Source organism: Aspergillus lucknowensis, assembly GCF_044049455.1.
Source record: "Aspergillus lucknowensis strain CBS 449.75 chromosome Unknown BJX67scaffold_23, whole genome shotgun sequence".
Lineage (NCBI taxonomy): Eukaryota > Fungi > Ascomycota > Eurotiomycetes > Eurotiales > Aspergillaceae > Aspergillus > Aspergillus lucknowensis.
In genome coordinates, this window is record NW_027263567.1 from 207,566 (window position 1) to 224,496 (window position 16,931).

The 16,931-nt window shown below is 51.4% G+C and overlaps 5 protein-coding genes across 5 annotated transcripts; 3 read left to right on the top strand and 2 right to left on the bottom strand.

Moving 5' to 3' along the window:
* The first annotated feature begins 504 nt into the window (after positions 1–504).
* BJX67DRAFT_125362 (uncharacterized protein) lies at positions 505–7,208 on the top strand. The gene is made up of 2 exons (XM_071024467.1): positions 505–699; positions 800–7,208. Exons 1-2 carry the CDS (start codon positions 629–631, stop codon positions 7,104–7,106), a joined length of 6,378 nt encoding a protein of 2,125 aa, XP_070885703.1. The 5' UTR covers positions 505–628; the 3' UTR covers positions 7,107–7,208.
* A 285-nt stretch (positions 7,209–7,493) lies between these two features.
* Positions 7,494–9,304, top strand: BJX67DRAFT_125382 (TLC domain-containing protein). Its single transcript, XM_071024468.1, has 3 exons — positions 7,494–7,674; positions 7,748–8,438; positions 8,493–9,304. The coding sequence occupies exons 2-3, from the start codon at positions 7,959–7,961 to the stop codon at positions 9,213–9,215; spliced, it is 1,203 nt and encodes a 400-aa protein (XP_070885704.1). The 5' UTR covers positions 7,494–7,674; positions 7,748–7,958; the 3' UTR covers positions 9,216–9,304.
* Positions 9,305–9,881: 577 nt separating this feature from the next.
* On the bottom strand, positions 9,882–13,353 carry BJX67DRAFT_372417 (uncharacterized protein; the record flags this gene model as incomplete). Its single annotated transcript, XM_071031243.1, has 5 exons — positions 9,882–10,406; positions 10,460–11,364; positions 11,445–11,531; positions 12,066–13,022; positions 13,086–13,353. The coding sequence occupies 5 exons, from the start codon at positions 13,351–13,353 to the stop codon at positions 9,882–9,884; spliced, it is 2,742 nt and encodes a 913-aa protein (XP_070885705.1).
* A 406-nt stretch (positions 13,354–13,759) lies between these two features.
* On the top strand, positions 13,760–15,186 carry BJX67DRAFT_381659 (rRNA-processing protein SOF1; the record flags this gene model as incomplete). The annotated part of the gene is made up of 2 exons (XM_071033059.1): positions 13,760–14,760; positions 14,826–15,186. 2 exons carry the CDS (start codon positions 13,760–13,762, stop codon positions 15,184–15,186), a joined length of 1,362 nt encoding a protein of 453 aa, XP_070885706.1.
* A 44-nt stretch (positions 15,187–15,230) lies between these two features.
* Positions 15,231–16,727, bottom strand: BJX67DRAFT_125425 (uncharacterized protein). Its single transcript, XM_071024470.1, has 2 exons — positions 16,082–16,727; positions 15,231–15,967 (listed from the first exon to the last, which is right to left on the bottom strand). Exons 1-2 carry the CDS (start codon positions 16,607–16,609, stop codon positions 15,344–15,346), a joined length of 1,152 nt encoding a protein of 383 aa, XP_070885707.1. The 5' UTR covers positions 16,610–16,727; the 3' UTR covers positions 15,231–15,343.
* Positions 16,728–16,931: the final 204 nt, after the last annotated feature.

Here is a 16,931-nt window from a genome sequence, read left to right on the forward strand (position 1 = left end):
TCAACGAGACTAGCGTCCTGCTCGCCGGAGTTTCGGAGAAACTTATGTTGCGGGCCCCGGGCGGTGAATCACAATTGATCACCAATTGTTTACTTGACAACCACAGCAGCTCCCGTTGCTATGGAGGCAGCTTTGGAGGTGGTTGCCGCAGATTGGACTGGTCTGCGATTGATGCTCCATGAGCTACCAATATCTGGTGGTCTTTCAACTCCACTTTGTCTGTTGTCCCGATCGACAAGCGGTCGTTGAAAACCTGCGAACTCATACTTAATTCACAAGGAGCTCGTCCCCAGACCCAGAACTTGTTCCTCCCGTCCCGGTCTCTGGTCTTGCCCTCGCATGCCGCTTTGTCTCCCAGCCCCTCCTCGTTGTTTTCCATAGCAAGCGCACCTGTTTCTCTCTTCAATTTTTGTTGCTGTTTCCTCCAGTCCTATACCCTTTGATTTACGTCTGGGGCTTTTGTTATTGTGTTTTGTTTTGACGACTTGATACGCCCTTACGACCCTGCCTTTGACGACCATTCTTCATTCTTCTCTACATTCCAGCCCTCTACTCTCATCCAATCTTTGTTGCACAAAGCATATGCAAAGGTATCTGGAAATCAGTCTATGAGCATTCAGGTTTCACGATGTCTTCGCATAGTCGAGAGGCTTCTCGTGATCGGGAGCTGGTCCTCAGCAGACACCAAACGGTCCCCATGTATGTGCCAACAAATCCCTCACTTCAGCGGTGTCAACTATTTTCTTTTATTCATGGTCATGGCTCCGATGAAACTGACGCTCAAATCTTTGAAACAAAGGTGGGATAGTTCTGACCCGGAACGCGCACCACCGCCTCTACCACTGAACCCCGGTTCAACGAGTCCTGCAACAAGAACCAATGTCTCTCCGGGAATCCAGGCTGTGGCAGCAAACTTTACTGAAAAGACGCGCGAAAATTCACCCAGCCCGTACACCACAAACGTAATGCCACCCAAGTCGCCTGAGAAGTCACTCATCAAGGGTCAGTTCCACAAGCGCATGCAGTCTCTCCAAAACACGGATACGCGCTCAGAATTTTTGAATTACCTGGAGAGCAGGTCGCCCGAACGACCGTCTCGCGCATCAATCTCGGACCAGAGTTCACGAGAGCCTGAAAAGGTCGCGTTAAAGCCTGGAAGTTCTCCAGACCAGGAAAATAAGGACCAAGATGCTCCAAACTTGCTTATCTCTAACCGCTACCTTTCCAGACCAATATTCGGTGAAAGTACTCCTCCGTCTGCGACCATGCTGGCTCTACAGAACATGCAATTGCCGCCTGAAAATGAGCAGCAAAACGCCAGTGGCCCCGAGATGTCTCTAAAACCGAAACGTTCGCAATCATTTAGCCTCGAGTCTCTGTCTAGCCAGATCCTCAGCCTGACGGATATTGCAAGCGGGCTCCAGCGCGAGATGGCGCAACTAAGTCGACGAAGCAAAGATAACGCCACCGATTTGATCAGCCTTAAAGCTGCTACAAACGCCCGAGACGAAGATATACGAAAAAGCCTCCGCGATCTATCTTCGAACTTGGCTGCCAAGTTCCTGAACGGTGATGCTAGCACAAGGTGGGATTTCAGTGCTCTCTTGGGTTCTGAAAGTGGTATTAACCAGACGGAATCGGATAGTTCTCCGAATTCGAAGAAAAGCTACTCTGTTCCTCGAATGCAAAGCCCTAATCCTTTTATCGCTGCTATGGAACGTGAATTTTGCGCTTCCCCAGCCCCCATCACTGACGGATCCGCCAGTATCGCGCTCTTGGAGAAAGTTCTGCGAGAGATGGCTACAAAGGAAGGACAAGAAAAATTACTAGAGCTTGTGAACGAACTTAAAGCTCGGCCCACGTCTGACGATTCGAGCAAAAACGTCGATAGCACAGTAACAAAGATGCTCGAGGAAATCCTGAACATTGTGAAACAGGACGTCAGCAACAAGGCCCTCGTACGTTCGCGTACGGCTCGCCCAAACGCGGATGTCCACACCACCTCAACGAGATCGGTTGATCAGGAGCAATCGTACGCACCCGACATGGGCGTTATACACGGGGCCCATGCCCGCGCGGTGGAACGCTCTGCAGCGCAAAAAGACGCACGCGTTACGGACGAGATGCTGGACATCATGAAGCGAGTGAGGAGCAGCGTCATCGAAGGGGGTGGCATGACGAACGAAGTGAAAGCTTTAGTCCGTGAGCTCCGTGGGGAAGTGCTAGGGATGGGTAGAAACTTGGCTCACAAATTGGAGGACGTTGAACGTAATCGAGCCATGGAGAATACACCCAAAGCATCCACAAAGGAAGAAATCGCCCATATTGTTGATGGCAGCCTGCACGACCTTCGGGGCCAGTTAGCTTCCATAATGAACGACAACAAACGACAGACTTCTGCGCTCACCGAATTCCGGGCAGCTATGGATAGCGCCGAAATCTATTCCATCGTGAGAAAGGCCCTCGACCACTCCGGGCTGTCTCAACCACGTGACGAACCGGATGGGGCAAGAATGCAAAAGGAAGATATTCTAGAAGCAGTCAGAGAAGCCTGGGAGACCTATAAACCTGAGATCGAACTGCAGAATTTTGGCCTCGAGCGGGATGAAATACTGGAATGTCTTGCAGAGGGCCTCAAGGCCTACCAGCCACGACACGATCAGGCTATCACCAACGATCAGGTCCTGGCGGCTGTTCAGGCCGGATTACAGCAGTTCGGCCCACCCCCGACAATCACAAAAGACGAAATCGTCCGGACAATCCAGGAATGCCTCGAAAGTTCCCAACCACTATCCTTCGATCATGAGCAGCTAGTTTCTCTTCGAGACGAAATTCTTCACGCAGTTACCGAATCTATGACATCTCAAAGCGCTCTCACAAGAGATAGCTTTGACTCCGGTCTTGGGCGCGACGAGATCTTGAGTGCAGTGTCTGACGGAATTGAGGCACACATGCTCGCGGCGAAGGAGCTCTCGAATCCGTCCATAACCAAGGAGGATATCGCCAATGTGGTCAGCGACGCGTTTTCTGCCCAGCAATCTACTCTGACTAGAACTTCGCAGCCAACTATTTCTCGCGATGAGATCCTCGCCACTATCGCGGAAGGACTTGAGAGTCAGAATTCACTGCCTCGAGAGATAGAGCTGAACAAAGATGACCTCATGGAAGCTATCACGGCTGGTCTAAGCGAAGTAACTGCTAATGCGAACCAGAGCTTCGGGGAGCAAATCCTACAACAGCTCCAAGAGCAGTTCGATATCGTCAAAGAAGAGCTGAAGCAGGCACCTTCCATGGATGAAGCACGCACTGAGCAGGTTTTGAATACCATCAAAGATAGCATTAATGTTGTGCGCCAGGATGTCGAAGGATACGCGGCGAATGTATCGGAGGCATCGGGAAAGCACGAAATTTTGGATACAGTAAAGGAAGGATTTCGGCTTCTCCAGGCGGATCTGGAGAGAACAATTACAGAAGCCTTCCTGGCGAATCATTCTGGAGGCAACCCGGACACACCAGAACTCCTCGACGCAATGGAAAAAGAATTTGAACACCTTCGCCAAACCCTGAGCTCCCTGCTCATTCGGAGCAACGCCTCTGCGGAAAAGGACGAGATTTTGGACGCGATTCGTGACATTTCAGAGAACCATAGGCCAGATATCGAGGGTCAAAACCTCTCTAAGATCGTTCGAGAGGAGTTCGAAAGCCTTAGAGGATCTCTCAATATGAGTCTAGTACCTGCGGAGGCAAACAAAGACAAAGACGACATTATTGCTGCTGTGCAAGCTACTCTAGAAGCGTTCTACGAGGAGGCCAGCCGGCCCAAGGATAACGGTGAAAATCTATTCTCGACAACAGAACTCACAGACGCTTTTCATGATGGCGTTGGCATAATCAGGGAAGACATTGCGAAGCTCCTAGAGCGGCCTGCCGAATTCAACCCCGCTGAGCTCCTCGATACATTGAGAGAGGGGCTCAGCAGCTTGAAGACTGAAGTGGAAATGCTTCGCCAGTCTCAGGCGGAATCCGAGGGGAGCGCTCGTCCGAGAGGGCGGGAGTTGATGCTTGCCAATGAGTCAACCGTGACTACCGATATCCAGGCCCTCAAAACCCTCATCTCCCAGCTACAGGTCAAAGTCGAATCAATCGACTCCACCCCACGAGCCCAGAACCCTCCCGAGGATATTCTGAAAAAGGAGCACATTGACGAAATTCTCCTCGGACTGCACGAGCTTCAGAGTTCTGTTGCTGGTATTGTAGCTCGCGAAACTCCTGCGGACGAAACAACTGCAAAGAAGGAGGATACGGACACCATCGAGACTCTACTTCGGAACACGAAATCACAGCTTGATGAGATGGTGTTCCCTGCCCCAGATGAGATTGCGCGAGCGGAGCAACTGGGCAGCCTAGACGAGATTGTCAAGGAAACCAAAGATGTTGTGACCGAGCTTTATGGACGTATGGAAGCAGAATGCCCGACAAAGGCCGATATTGGCACCCTAGAAACGCTCATGAAAGATATGTGGATTGCTCTTGATGACTCGAAAGGCAAAGAAAATGGAGAGGAGGGTGAGACTGACACCGAGAAATTGGTCAAGTCAGACCTGCAGACCCTGGAGGCCATGATTTTCGAGGTCAAAACTCAGATGGAAGAGCTGAAGCTCCCTGATGCCGGGACCCTTCCCACGAAAGCCGAGATCCAGGACATAGTTGCTCTCATGACCGAGTTTAAGGAGAAGGTGGAAGCTGATCAGGAGTTGACTGGTCAAGGATTCGAAGCACGGAAAATTGAGCACGCAGGGCTAGCCGAAAAGATAGATGAGGCTAAGTCTGTCGTTGAGGTTCTCGGAGAGGAGCTCAAGAGCCGTCTTGATGGAAGCCATGAAGGACTATCAGAGCTCAAGCAACTCCTCGATGGTCTGGCTGCCTCTGCTGAAAGCTTCACCACAGTCGAGAACGTCAACGAGCTTACTGAGCTCATCAACCGGGAGTTTGAGCGTGCGCGCGGTGAGCAGGATGCCATCAAGCTCGAGAAGGAGGAGCGAGATGCTGCTATCCTCATCAGACACGATGAAACTAAGGCAGCAATCTTAGTTGAGCTTGGCGCAAAAATTGATGAAAAGTTGGGTGATGTCATGGCCAGATATGACGCGGCGCAGTCTCTAATGGAGTCCAAGTTCACTGAAGCCGCCGAACGCGGCAATGCGAACCTTGAGGCAGTGACGAATACAAGAGCTCTGGCCGAAGATATCAAACTCGTCATCGGCTCCATGGGCGACAGCGTCAATGAGGCGTGCGAGCGGATGAGCACCGACGCGAAAACATTCTTCGAGAAAGTCGACGTTTCATACAACAAGATGGAGGAAATGCAAAACGAGGTCAAATCGCAGCAAGAGCAGGCTCGGTCCGACGTTGAGCGAGCGGCAGCTACTACTGAGCGTGTCGAGGCCAAGCTGCATGAGTTTCATCCGCAGGTTTTGGAGGCTATTCAAGAAATCCTCTCCATAGTGGGCCAACACTATAACCACTCCCAGCAGACCGCACAAGACCTCAAGATGGATTTGTCCGTTCTTCCCACTACCATACCTCAGATGTTACCGGCGTTACCCCCACCCGAGCCGCAGAAGTATGACGACAGCCAGGTGCACGAGAAGCTTAACAACCTTTTGGAGCACACAAAGAGCAATCAAGTCCAGGAGGCGCTTAATGTTCTAATTGAGAGAGTTACGACCGACCAAGTCCACGAAAAGCTTGACCAGCTCCTCAGTCAGACTTCGAGCACAAACAGCCAGGTCTACGAGAAGCTGAGCGAGTTACTTGATCACACCACGAACTCGAAAGGGCCTATACACGAAAAACTAGACGCGCTTCTCCACCATGCCACAGATACCGGACATTCCGTCACCCAGATGATGAAGCTCGATGAGATGCACAAGGACATTATGGAGACATCCCACAAAATGAACGAGATGCTTGCAGCCCAATCGGCCCTCGTGGCCGATGAAAATGAGCGCAGACGCAAAGAGGCCGAAGAGGCTGCCGTCGCTCTTGAGCGGCGAACAGCCCAAAGGGAGCAGGTCGAGGCAGAGATTCTGGTTCTCAAAGACGAGAAAGACTCGCTGCTGGCAATGATTCAAAGACTCAAATCAGAAAAGGATGAGCTTGCCGCCCAGAACGCTAAGCTCAACAAGGAGGTGTCCGGCCTAGAGATGGCCCTCGAACTGCGTCATGAGGAGATGCAAGTCATGGAAGAGCGTGCCGATACCCTCGAGAAACGGATACTGGAAGGTGTACTTGATCACGCTCGTACCGTTCTTCTAAATCGCCCTCACAGCGCGCAAGGTTTGAGCACGAAGAAAGTGCGCAGAGCAAGGGCACGTAATCCGAGCGCTTCAAGCACAGCAAGCACCACCAAGGACACCCGGAGTATCCTTGGTAGCAGTGTTGGATTGGCATTGAAGAAACGAGCTCCTCCTGCTTCGCAAACAAGTTCTACGACTGCACCGACAGCAAGCAAGGAAAGGAGAATTCTTAGTCTAAGCCATGTTACAGGGAACCGTGGAATCGCGGACAAACAGAGCGGCGCAACCGGCGGCCTTACAAACCTAAAACGGAGTCAATCGGTCAAGTCCAACTTCTCCTACCGCAAATCATCATGGGGAGGGAGGGCTTCTGTAGCCAACAAGGAGAATGAGGCGTTTCCGGAAGAAGAGGAGGATCAGAGTGGAGAGGAGAGTGACGCCGGTACTGAACGAAGGACTAGCTTCGCTGGGTCATATGCGGGTAGCATGGTACATGGTCCAGGGACTGCCACTTCAACGGGCCGGCATGTGAGCACTACTAGCGCCGCCAGCACGACGAAAGGGGTTGTCGCTACTTGCCCGCAGTCCGTGCTGGACGACACTGGAGAAGAGCAACCGGCATCGGGAGTCGCTAAAGATGAACGCTTGGAGGCCGAGGATGAGACCCCAGAAGCGAAGGCAGCTAGGGCTGAGGACGATGCGAACCAGCTCGAAGAAAGCCTGGATGAAGAAGCGGCAAAGATGGTGCTTTTCGCGCCGCCCAGTGACAGCGGACTCCGCACAGAGATCACGAGTACAGCGACTTGACTCTGATAACCTGACACTCCACGTGGTTGACGACGTCTTTCGCGATAGCACGCATTTTCTAAAATGACTCTGACGATACACCACCAGCGCCGCTCTGTTTCCTTGATTCTTGGGTCAGCACTTGACACAGTTGGTCCCTTTTTCTCCGCACTGTTTCCTTTGTCAACTATGTAGCTTGATTTTTCTTCCACCCATCCTGAGTTCTAAAACCCAGGATGAACGTACATGTTGTTTCTCAGTTGGTGACTAGATGTAAATGAATAAGATATTCTTCCTGAAGTCCCCTTTGCGTCGCCCTCCCCTCGCATGGCTCCTGCCCAACATGGCTCGGCACTGAATGTGCCCTCCTGATCAGGCAATACCGCGGCTGAGTCATGTGCCTGCCCCAACGAAGTTCTTTTGGCCTAGCAAATCAGGCACCCAACGGCACGCGATCACCTTTTGTTGAATCATGAGAAACTGCGGAGTAATGCGCGACACCTCCAGAGACCTCGCTCTTGACCAGTCACTCCCCAGCGTGATAGCCCCAGTCCTTCACTTCAACGTGTCGAACTGGCTGTCTCCTCCGGTAATTCTTCCGAAAGAAGTCCACGGCTGATTCCAACCTGTTGCGAATCTCCGCTCACCTCTTTCTCATACAGGCACCATTGTTTCCCATCAAGATGGCTGGTCTCTAGGCTCTCCAAAACCCCGCTCAATTCGCCTGTCCTAGCGCCGTGTCATAGTTTCAGAGTCAGCCTTCTCCCGAAGTCCTTGTCTTGAACTATCTCCTCATTATCCTGATTTCTACTTTTCTTCGGTCGTATACCGACCCAGGACTTCAACCCTCACCCAGTTGGTAGTCATCCCGACATGCTGGACCCCATTCCGCCTCCTCCAGAGTGGCTGCGGGAAGCTGTCGAGCCTTGGGCTTTGCGACTAAACCTCCCTGCCCTTGCTGATCATTCCCATGAAGTCGCCACTACCTTCCTCGGCTACCTGCTAATCCATTACATCCTCTCGCCTTGGCTGTCTCCAAAGCTATTCCCGCGCTATTATCCTAATTTTAACAAGCGTACGAAGCTCAACTGGGACGTACACGTCGTGTCGCTCATTCAGAGTACCTTCATCAATGGCGTTGCTCTCTGGGTGCTCTTTACAGACGAAGAGAGGAAGTCTATGAATTTAGGCGAGCGGGTGTATGGATATACTGGGTCGTGTGCTTTTATCAGCTCTCTTGCTGTGGGATATTTTATCTACGACCTGATCGTCAGTGCTCTTTACGTCAATATCTTTGGTATCGGTATGCTCTTTCACGCTGTATGTGCGTTATGGGTTTTCAGCTTTGGATACGTAAGGCCCACCCAGATTATGGACCTGGATACGTCCACTAAATAGTTTTGGCAGAGACCTTTCGTCAATTTCTACGCGCCAGTTTTTATCCTCTACGAACTATCGAGCCCGTTCCTCAATATTCACTGGTTCCTCGATAAGGTCAACATGACTGGGAGTACTCTACAATGGTACAATGGAATGCTGCTCCTCTTCGTATTCTTCTCCTGCCGCCTCATATGGGGGACCTGGCAGTCCGCAATTGTCTATGTGGACATGTTTAACGCGCTCAAGCAAACCTGGTCCGCCTCTCCTTCATCGTCCCAATTGAGTCCTGTCGATATCACAGCAGAAGTCTTTCACCCTCGCAACGACGGCGCTCTCTGTATCAACGAGTCCTGTGTCAGGGCAAACGCCGAGATATCCAAATACTCGAAATACACGGCTGGCGGTGTCCCCACTTGGCTTGTCATAACTTACGTCACCTCCAACCTCATCCTAAACGGTCTCAACTACTACTGGTTTTCGAAGATGATCGAGACCGTCATGAAGCGTTTCCGTCAGCCTGCCACCCCTGCCGCCGATCAAGAATCAATCAAAGAGAAACGCAGCCCTCAGGATAAGAACAAAGAAAATACAATGGAGGACTTGGCGCAAAGGGCTGTTCTCGATGCCGCCGCAAAGCTTGAACAGGAGGAAGGCAGCTTATTTCTCGGCGATAATGCGGCAGGCAACCAATCAATGGCGTCGGGTGCCGACCCCAACCCGATAAAAGACTTACACAAGAGAAGCGTTTAGCCGGGAGAAAACATCAAAGGGGCCTACCAGTACTGGTAATACAGGATAGTGGAGGAAGGCAATTGGCCGGCTTGCTCGCGTACTCGTTCCCCGTATGAGATGCGACTGCATTTATAGATATCAGTGATTTCAACAGTCTTCGTCCCGTGTGATGGAGGTGCCCACGAGGGGATATTCTTATACAGATCCATGTTGGAGGGTCTCAATGGCAACCCGGTTATATTTTTTCAGGATAGAAATGTGTAGGGGATTTTCGAACGTTATAGACTGGCGAACCGTCCCGTCCCCCCTAACATGACACCCTTTTGGAAGGCACTGCTTTTGCAGCCGACTTCCGTCCCCCGGCTCTCCTTTCCCCGACCACATTAGTCTCCTAGCAAAGAGTGCAGGTGATTGCAATGTCAGGCCTCGGCCGAAAAGAGAAAGCCACACAGTAACTTCAATTACACATCCTCCGCTACTCTCAATAAGTCCATAGCACGCTCTTAGAATTATCCTAGATAAGAAAGGAAGTCAAACAGTAAAACAGGAAGCAAGCAGTTCCGGGAAAACACAAAACACCACGCGAGCGCCTCAAGCCGAGTTTCAACCCAACTAACCATTTTCCCCAATCGAACTGACACTAAAAACAACATATGATGCGCTGAATCCAGACACGGAAATGGCTCACCGGCCCATCGCAGCTTCCGGTTTAGCAAGTATGTACCGCACGGCTTCGCGGGCAACAGTGGTATCCCAGACGCTATCTGAGCCGCCGCGGCGAAACTCAGGTCCACTACCGTCTTCGCCGCCTCCGCGAGTAGCTTCGCCGAGGATTGTCTCGAGATCTCTGCGCTGTGAATTGATCCAGCGACGGACGAACGCAGCGGGATCCTTGCTAAGTGCCGTGAAGAAAGAGTGCTTTGCGCGCGAATGAGTAAGTGCTTGGATGATGAGCGCAACTTGGTCGTCTAGCTGGGAGATCTGACGCATTCCAGCTGTATATTGTGGGTTCTGTGTTAAAGCTAGCATCTTCGAACGAAGGGGGTCTTCGACCGCGACTTGAATATCGTAAATGGTGGGTGTTGGGTCTTTGTGAAAGTCTTCATCGACGCGGATTGTGTAGGGGAGCTTGATGGGGTCAAGGGGACTGGTGTGCGGGCCAACGCTTTCCGGGATTTGAGGGAAGAACATTTGGTCACGGCCAAAGATCTACACAGTTGTTAGGGTTGCTAGAACGTATTTACGGAAAGGCGCAGACTCACAGCTCGCAGGCGATCATCACAACGTACAAGGCGTTTTTCCTCATCTTCCTGGAGTCCCATGGCACGGATGTAGTCCCAGATACCCAAGACAATCCCGCTCCTAGTCTCTTCCTCAACGTCGAGAACCTCTGCTAATTCCTTGCTCAGTTTATAGCGCTCAGGCGTTTCATCCCTAACAAGGCTGATGGTAACGTTCAGATTCTCCTGTGACGCCCGAGAGAACTGCAAGGAGTCGAAATCGGCGGTGGGCGGGAGGCTGACAGCATTCGGTGGTATTTGCGGCTTCGCCCAGGTTACAGTCTTCATTTCGTCTGGATTTGTCGTTGAGGACTTGTCGAAGTCGACAGTAATGGATTTAAAGAATTGCGAGAAGCGCTGTTTCGACCGCTTCGAGGCTGGCTTTTTGGCATCGGAGTTGTCTTCCTCCATCGCATCTCTATCCTTTTGAGTATTACCTTCGTCATCACTAGTTGATGCCTCGAGATCGTTGTCATCATCCAGCAGTCGACCCTCTATCCGAACCTTGTACCGTCCAGAGCCAGGAGTGTTCGCTGGAACTACGCCATTCTGGCTGGTCGAGCTCTGCCAGGGTTGGCCTTCCACCGTGTTCGAAACCCAAATGCGCATCGTCCGATATTTCTTCACTGTTTTACTGATGGAGTCTTGGATATCCAGCCTCTTTCGGACGATTGCCGCATCTAGGCGCTTCTCCAGGTCGCGCAAGCTCTTATACTGCTGAACGCCTTCTCCTATAACCACCTCTTCCACGCCGTCGGGAATATTTTTGTCTGTTGGCTTGCGGCTACGACGGAGAGCCGCATCATTCTGGTGTGGCATGTTGCGCTGGGGCGCCATGTATTGAGGAGGAACAGCATGCTGGGGCATTGGGACGGGAATCGCGGGGCCTACAGGTCGCTGAGTTAGAGTTTTATCGTGGGGAAAAGTTTGGATATAACTCCAAAGGTGATTGGGGCACTAAACAAACCTGGAGCTTGAGGTCCGCGACGAGGTGTGGCAGGAGACCTTTGAGCGCCCTGGGGATAGCCACGTCCGTAGCCGGGCGGCATTGGGGCTTGCATGGTGGGCAATCAGTAAGGGTAACCAAAGCGGCCAAGATTATGATTTGCGATACGTGGTCCTCCAAGGCGGGCAGCGCAGGGGGATGGAGCGGAAGTATGGAGACGGATGAGAGTCTTCAATCGTCGCGGCGGATTTCCAAACTTCGCTGGAGTCGCGATTGCGCTTTACCCGTTTTGGCCATCCCATCAACCACGGGCACCTGGGCAGCCCATCAAACTTTCTGCCAGACCTCTCTCTCCACACACATTTACTCTATCTGAGTATGTATTTGCCTCTTCTTCGTGTTTGCGCAAATGCGTTATTTGCTAAATAATGTTCAGCTCCACCGTCAAGCTTCTTCTACAGCCTACACCCACTGCAAGCCAATACCAAACTACACCTCTCGTTCTGGGATGGTTCGCATGGGATCTTTCTAATGTTATACCAGTTCTGGAGTATAATGACAAAAGTTGGCCTCAAAGCTCCCCGAAAATAACTTACTCCAGTTGTGATGCCTGGTTAGTGTACAGCTCCTCCACAACATTACTCAGTTTTGCGATGGTATCCAGAGCAGCGTCGTATGCTTGGTCACGCTCGGTCTCATCGTAGACGATCAAGCATCCAGCTCCTTGGTCTAGCACCCCGATAATCACCTTGTCCAGAATCATCTGTGAGAGCTTCCGTTCCACCTGCTGTGTGTCCAGCCCGACCATCTTGGCGATATGATCCAGCTCAACACGGCTGAAGGGCTCAATGACCTTGATGAGGTTCTGTTCCAACATAGCGTCATAGAGTCTGCGAAGGTGATTGCGGATGAAGGCGTCGCTGCCGAGTTCGAACCGGTAATCCGAAAGCGCCTTCTCGTATTCCTCGAGCGACCGATTGGCATGGGCACGCGCTACCGCTTTCATAGCCTCCAGTCGTGGGCTGGCATATTTCTGTGCCTGCTTCGAGCCCAAGAGTGTCGTCACGTCATCCACCAAATTCAGCATGATCTTACAGAGCAGCATGTATTGGAGAGCCGCCGTCGCCTTCTCTCCCTCGTCTAAAGAGCTGTATCCTTCTAAAGCCTCGATGAAGTAGGAATATGAAGTGTTAAAGTCCTTATCCTCCGCATGCAGCATGCCGCTCTGCATATCTAGACCGGCCTGTAGATTTGGAGGGGTGTAGACGGAAGCAGCCGAAGTCCGTGCAGCAGTCAGTGCAGCACGAGCTTTGGCCTGGTTTCCAAGTGCATGGTATACTCGCGACTCCAATAACTGTACCTCAACTAGCATAAGCTTGTCATCCAGCCGCTTTAGTTCTCGGAGAAGTGAGTTGATGAGGCTGAGGGCGTCGTAGTAGCTCTGCTTCTGCATAAAGATAGCCACCAGTCGGGTCTCGAGGTTCTGTCGGAGGAACGACCGTCTTTCAGCAACAGCCCATTCAATACAGGACTTGATGACGGCAATTTGAATATCGAGGGTGTTTGGAATCTCGCTGAACAGGTCGAGCAATTGGCGAACTACACATAGCTCGTAAGCTATCCTGTCTTGCCTCTAACATAAGTGACACCATATTAACTTACCAAGTTTCGCCGTCTTAGCTTTGGCAAAGGAAGAGAACGAATCTCGACTTGTTTTGATCAGTTCTGCTATCTCTTGCGGCTTCTTCTCATCTCGATAGAGCTCTCCCAATCCGATCAACGCATTCTCGTAATCGCGCGATGAGCTTTCGGAGGATCCCGGGCCCTTGGCTAGAATGTCTTTGTAAATATTCTCAGCCTTGGAAGCATCTTTCTTTGCGAGAGCTCGAGCTTCCTCTATCCGCTGAGCGGCCTGAGAGGAAGGTGCCATGGTTCGGGCTGACGTGAAGGGGTCGGGAGGCGAAGAGTCTTAAATCTGAGAAAAGGGAAAGACTTGAAGAAGAAGAGCAGCGCAAACCCAAGTTCGTGGCGTAAGAGCAGAAGATAAAATAGACGAGGTTTGCGGGTGGATGGGCGGATATCATCACTTGGCTGCTGGAGCTTCATGGCCTTTCTAAGTCATCAGCAGCCTTCCTGCCTGAGGCAGAATGCCCACACCGCCAACAGTGCGGCGGTCTTGATTTCATCCGTCAGAAAATTGTATGAGATGAAAATATCTGGTCCACCTCCAAATTTCTCGAGGTTTCAGTTTCGGTTACTTCCTTCTTTCTTTTGTTTGATAAGTACTGGAACGGATGTCATGGTGAGTTTCCCTCATCTTTCATGATTTTATCGAGATGTTCACTCACAACAAACAGAAAATTAAAGCCCTATCACGAGCCGCTGCTTCCCAGCAGGCGCCTGGATCTGCTGTGGTTCGGCAGCCTCGAAATCTCGATCCTGCACAGCATCCGTTCGAACGTGCGCGAGAATATACAAGAGCCCTCAATGCCGTCAAGATGGAGCGTCTTTTTGCTGCACCCTTTCTGGGCCAAATGGGGGAAGGCCATGTCGATGGCGTTTACACAATGGCTAAGGATCCTGGGTCTCTAGAACGATTTGCCAGCGGGAGCGGTGATGGCGTAGTTAAGGTCTGGGATCTTACAACGCGAGGGGAGGTTTGGAACGCCACAGCACATGAAAATATCGTCAAAGGTGTATGCTGGACGCCCGACCGGAAACTGCTCTCGTGCGCTGCCGATAAAACCATAAAACTGTTCGACCCGTACAACTCCTCCTCTGAATCCCCCCCTCTCGCAACATATCTTGGTCAAGGCGCCTTCACCAGTCTCAGTCACCACCGAGATCAGCCGTGTTTTGCTGCTTCGTCCTCACAAATCTCTATATACGATCTTTCCCGACCTTCCTCTACCCCCTCTCAAACACTGCACTGGCCCACTAATGTCGACACAATCACATCAATTTCCTTCAACCATACTGAGACCTCAATCCTTGCATCGACTGCGATAGACCGCTCTATCATCCTCTATGACCTTCGCACCTCTTCGCCCCTTTCTAAGCTTGTCCTGAGGTTGGCATCCAATGCCATCTCTTGGAACCCGATGGAAGCATTCAATTTCGCCGTTGCAAACGAGGACCATAATGTATATATATTCGACATGAGGAAGATGGGACGTGCTTTGAATGTACTCAAGGACCACGTCGCCGCTGTTATGGATGTTGACTTCAGCCCTACGGGTGAGGAGCTCGTTACCGCATCCTACGACAAAACAATCCGCTTGTGGAATAGGGCAACTGGACACTCTCGTGATATTTATCATACCTCGAGAATGCAACGGTAGGTATTTCTTCAAGTTCCCCGTTTTACTATTATTTTATAACATGAGGCTAATGTAATGGCAGTGTCTTTTCGGCTAAATTCACTCCCGATAACAAGTATATCCTCTCCGGTTCTGATGATGGGAACATCCGACTATGGCGTGCCAATGCATCAGACCGTAGCGGAATCAAGAGCGCCCGCCAGAGGACAAAGCTGGAGTACGACCAGGCCCTGGTCCAGAGATACTCGCACATGCCAGAGATCAAGCGGATCAAACGCCAGCGCCACGTACCACGGCCTATTAAGAAGGCTCGCGAGATCAAAACTGAGGAGCTCTCGGCTATTAAGAGGCGCCAAGAGAATATTCGCAAGCATAGCAAGAAGAGCACTTTGGCTCCAAGGAAGAGCGAGCGCGAGAAGATGATCCTAACGCAGGAGCAATAGCTATGTCCTTCGCTTCCAGACAGATTCGCTTATGTCCAGACACGACGCCCCCATTTGGAAAGCAGGAATCCCTATCCCAAATTACCTACATACATCCGTGATCCTATGTCACATCTACAGACGACCGGGCATGACTAGATTCGCGCCAAATCCTGTCTTACTCTCTCTTTGTGCCCGGTGTACTCTGCACTGTCTGATTCATCTGATCTAGCGTTTGTGGTACAGCGCGGTCGATGCCGCTCAGATAACGGCCGATCCACTGGAGGCCCACTGGCAGTACAGCATAGAAGTTGGCGAGTTTAGCGAACGTTGGCAATCTGATAACACCGCTGTTTCCCTTGTCTACCATGGAGACTATTTCTTGAGCCACATGAATCGGTTCGAGTACTGGCGCAAAAAAAGAGTTTGGGGTTTTGATGAACTTGAATAAAGGTGTTGATATCTGGCCGGGCTCGACCAGTATCGTCTTGACTTTATCTCCGTTTCCTGATACCCGGAGCTCTACCTCCAAAGTGCGATGAAGGGCGCTCAGCCCGGCCTTACTCGCTGAGTAGTCTGCCAGACCAGCTGCGCACAGCTGCGCGAGGACCGAGCTTACGTTGACGATGGTACCTCCATTCTCGGTGGATAGCATGTGCGGAAGAAATACCTGGCAGGTATGGAGGACGGCTATGAGATTTGTCCGAATAGTCCTCTGGAAAGCTTCAGCAGACAGGGACAGAATCGGTTGTGCATTGATCTGCGTCGCCGCACTGTTGACGAGCACTGTTGGTGTTCCTAACTGCAGATAAACAGTTAGCCATACAAGCAAAGTAAATATCAAGACAGCAGAGCTCCGCGCGTAGAGTAGCCCCAATCATCATCAAACATAGGCCAAAGGGAAAGGGAAACTTACATCCTCCACAATCCTCACTGCGACGCTTTCAACCTCTTCTCGATTCCCAATGTCACACTGATAATACTCCACCCCTCCCACCACATCCCCCCACCCCGTAACATCCTCTGGGTTTGCAATATCCAGCACCGCAACACTCACCCCGCGTAATCCGTAAATCTGTGCAACCAAGCGACCCAACCCGCTCGCGCCACCCGTAATCACAACAACCTCCTCGCTAAGATCAACTTCCCTAGAAGCGCCGAACGCAATCCGGTCGCTGATCATGAACGCTATGTCGAGGACAGTGAGGAAGGTGGCGTAGCCGGAGGCGATGATGAAGGCAGGATGGGTGTAGGGGGTTGCTTGGGCGCGCAGACAGAGAACGACGATCCAGGCGATGAACGGATGGAATATGGAGCGGTTCAGGACGGCTATAATGAGGTCGACCGTGAGGTAATTGTGCCATTGTTTCGGGGTGGTTGGTGGTGGGATTGAGAGTGAGGAGGTGGTAAGGATGCGCGGAGTTGACGGAGATGGGGCAGACATTCCGCCCTGTTCTATGATATTAGTGATTATCAATAGATACGGTAGCAATTGAATGTAATGGTAAATTTGCAAAAAATATAAATCGGCGCAGCCGAGGAGAGATCATATTTGTTGTTTCGGTTGCAGGATGGCCCGGGAGAACCGAGACTCGGCCTTCGGGTTGGTTGTATCCATTTATGAACGTAGAATTGCCAGAATCATTTCATCACACGCAGCTTCTCGAGCATCAATTGGCTGTATGTCGAGATATAGGGACGCAGATGAATTGATCGTGTCATTGCAAACGTCTATGCTTGAAGGCACGGCTATCTTCGCCTTGTGT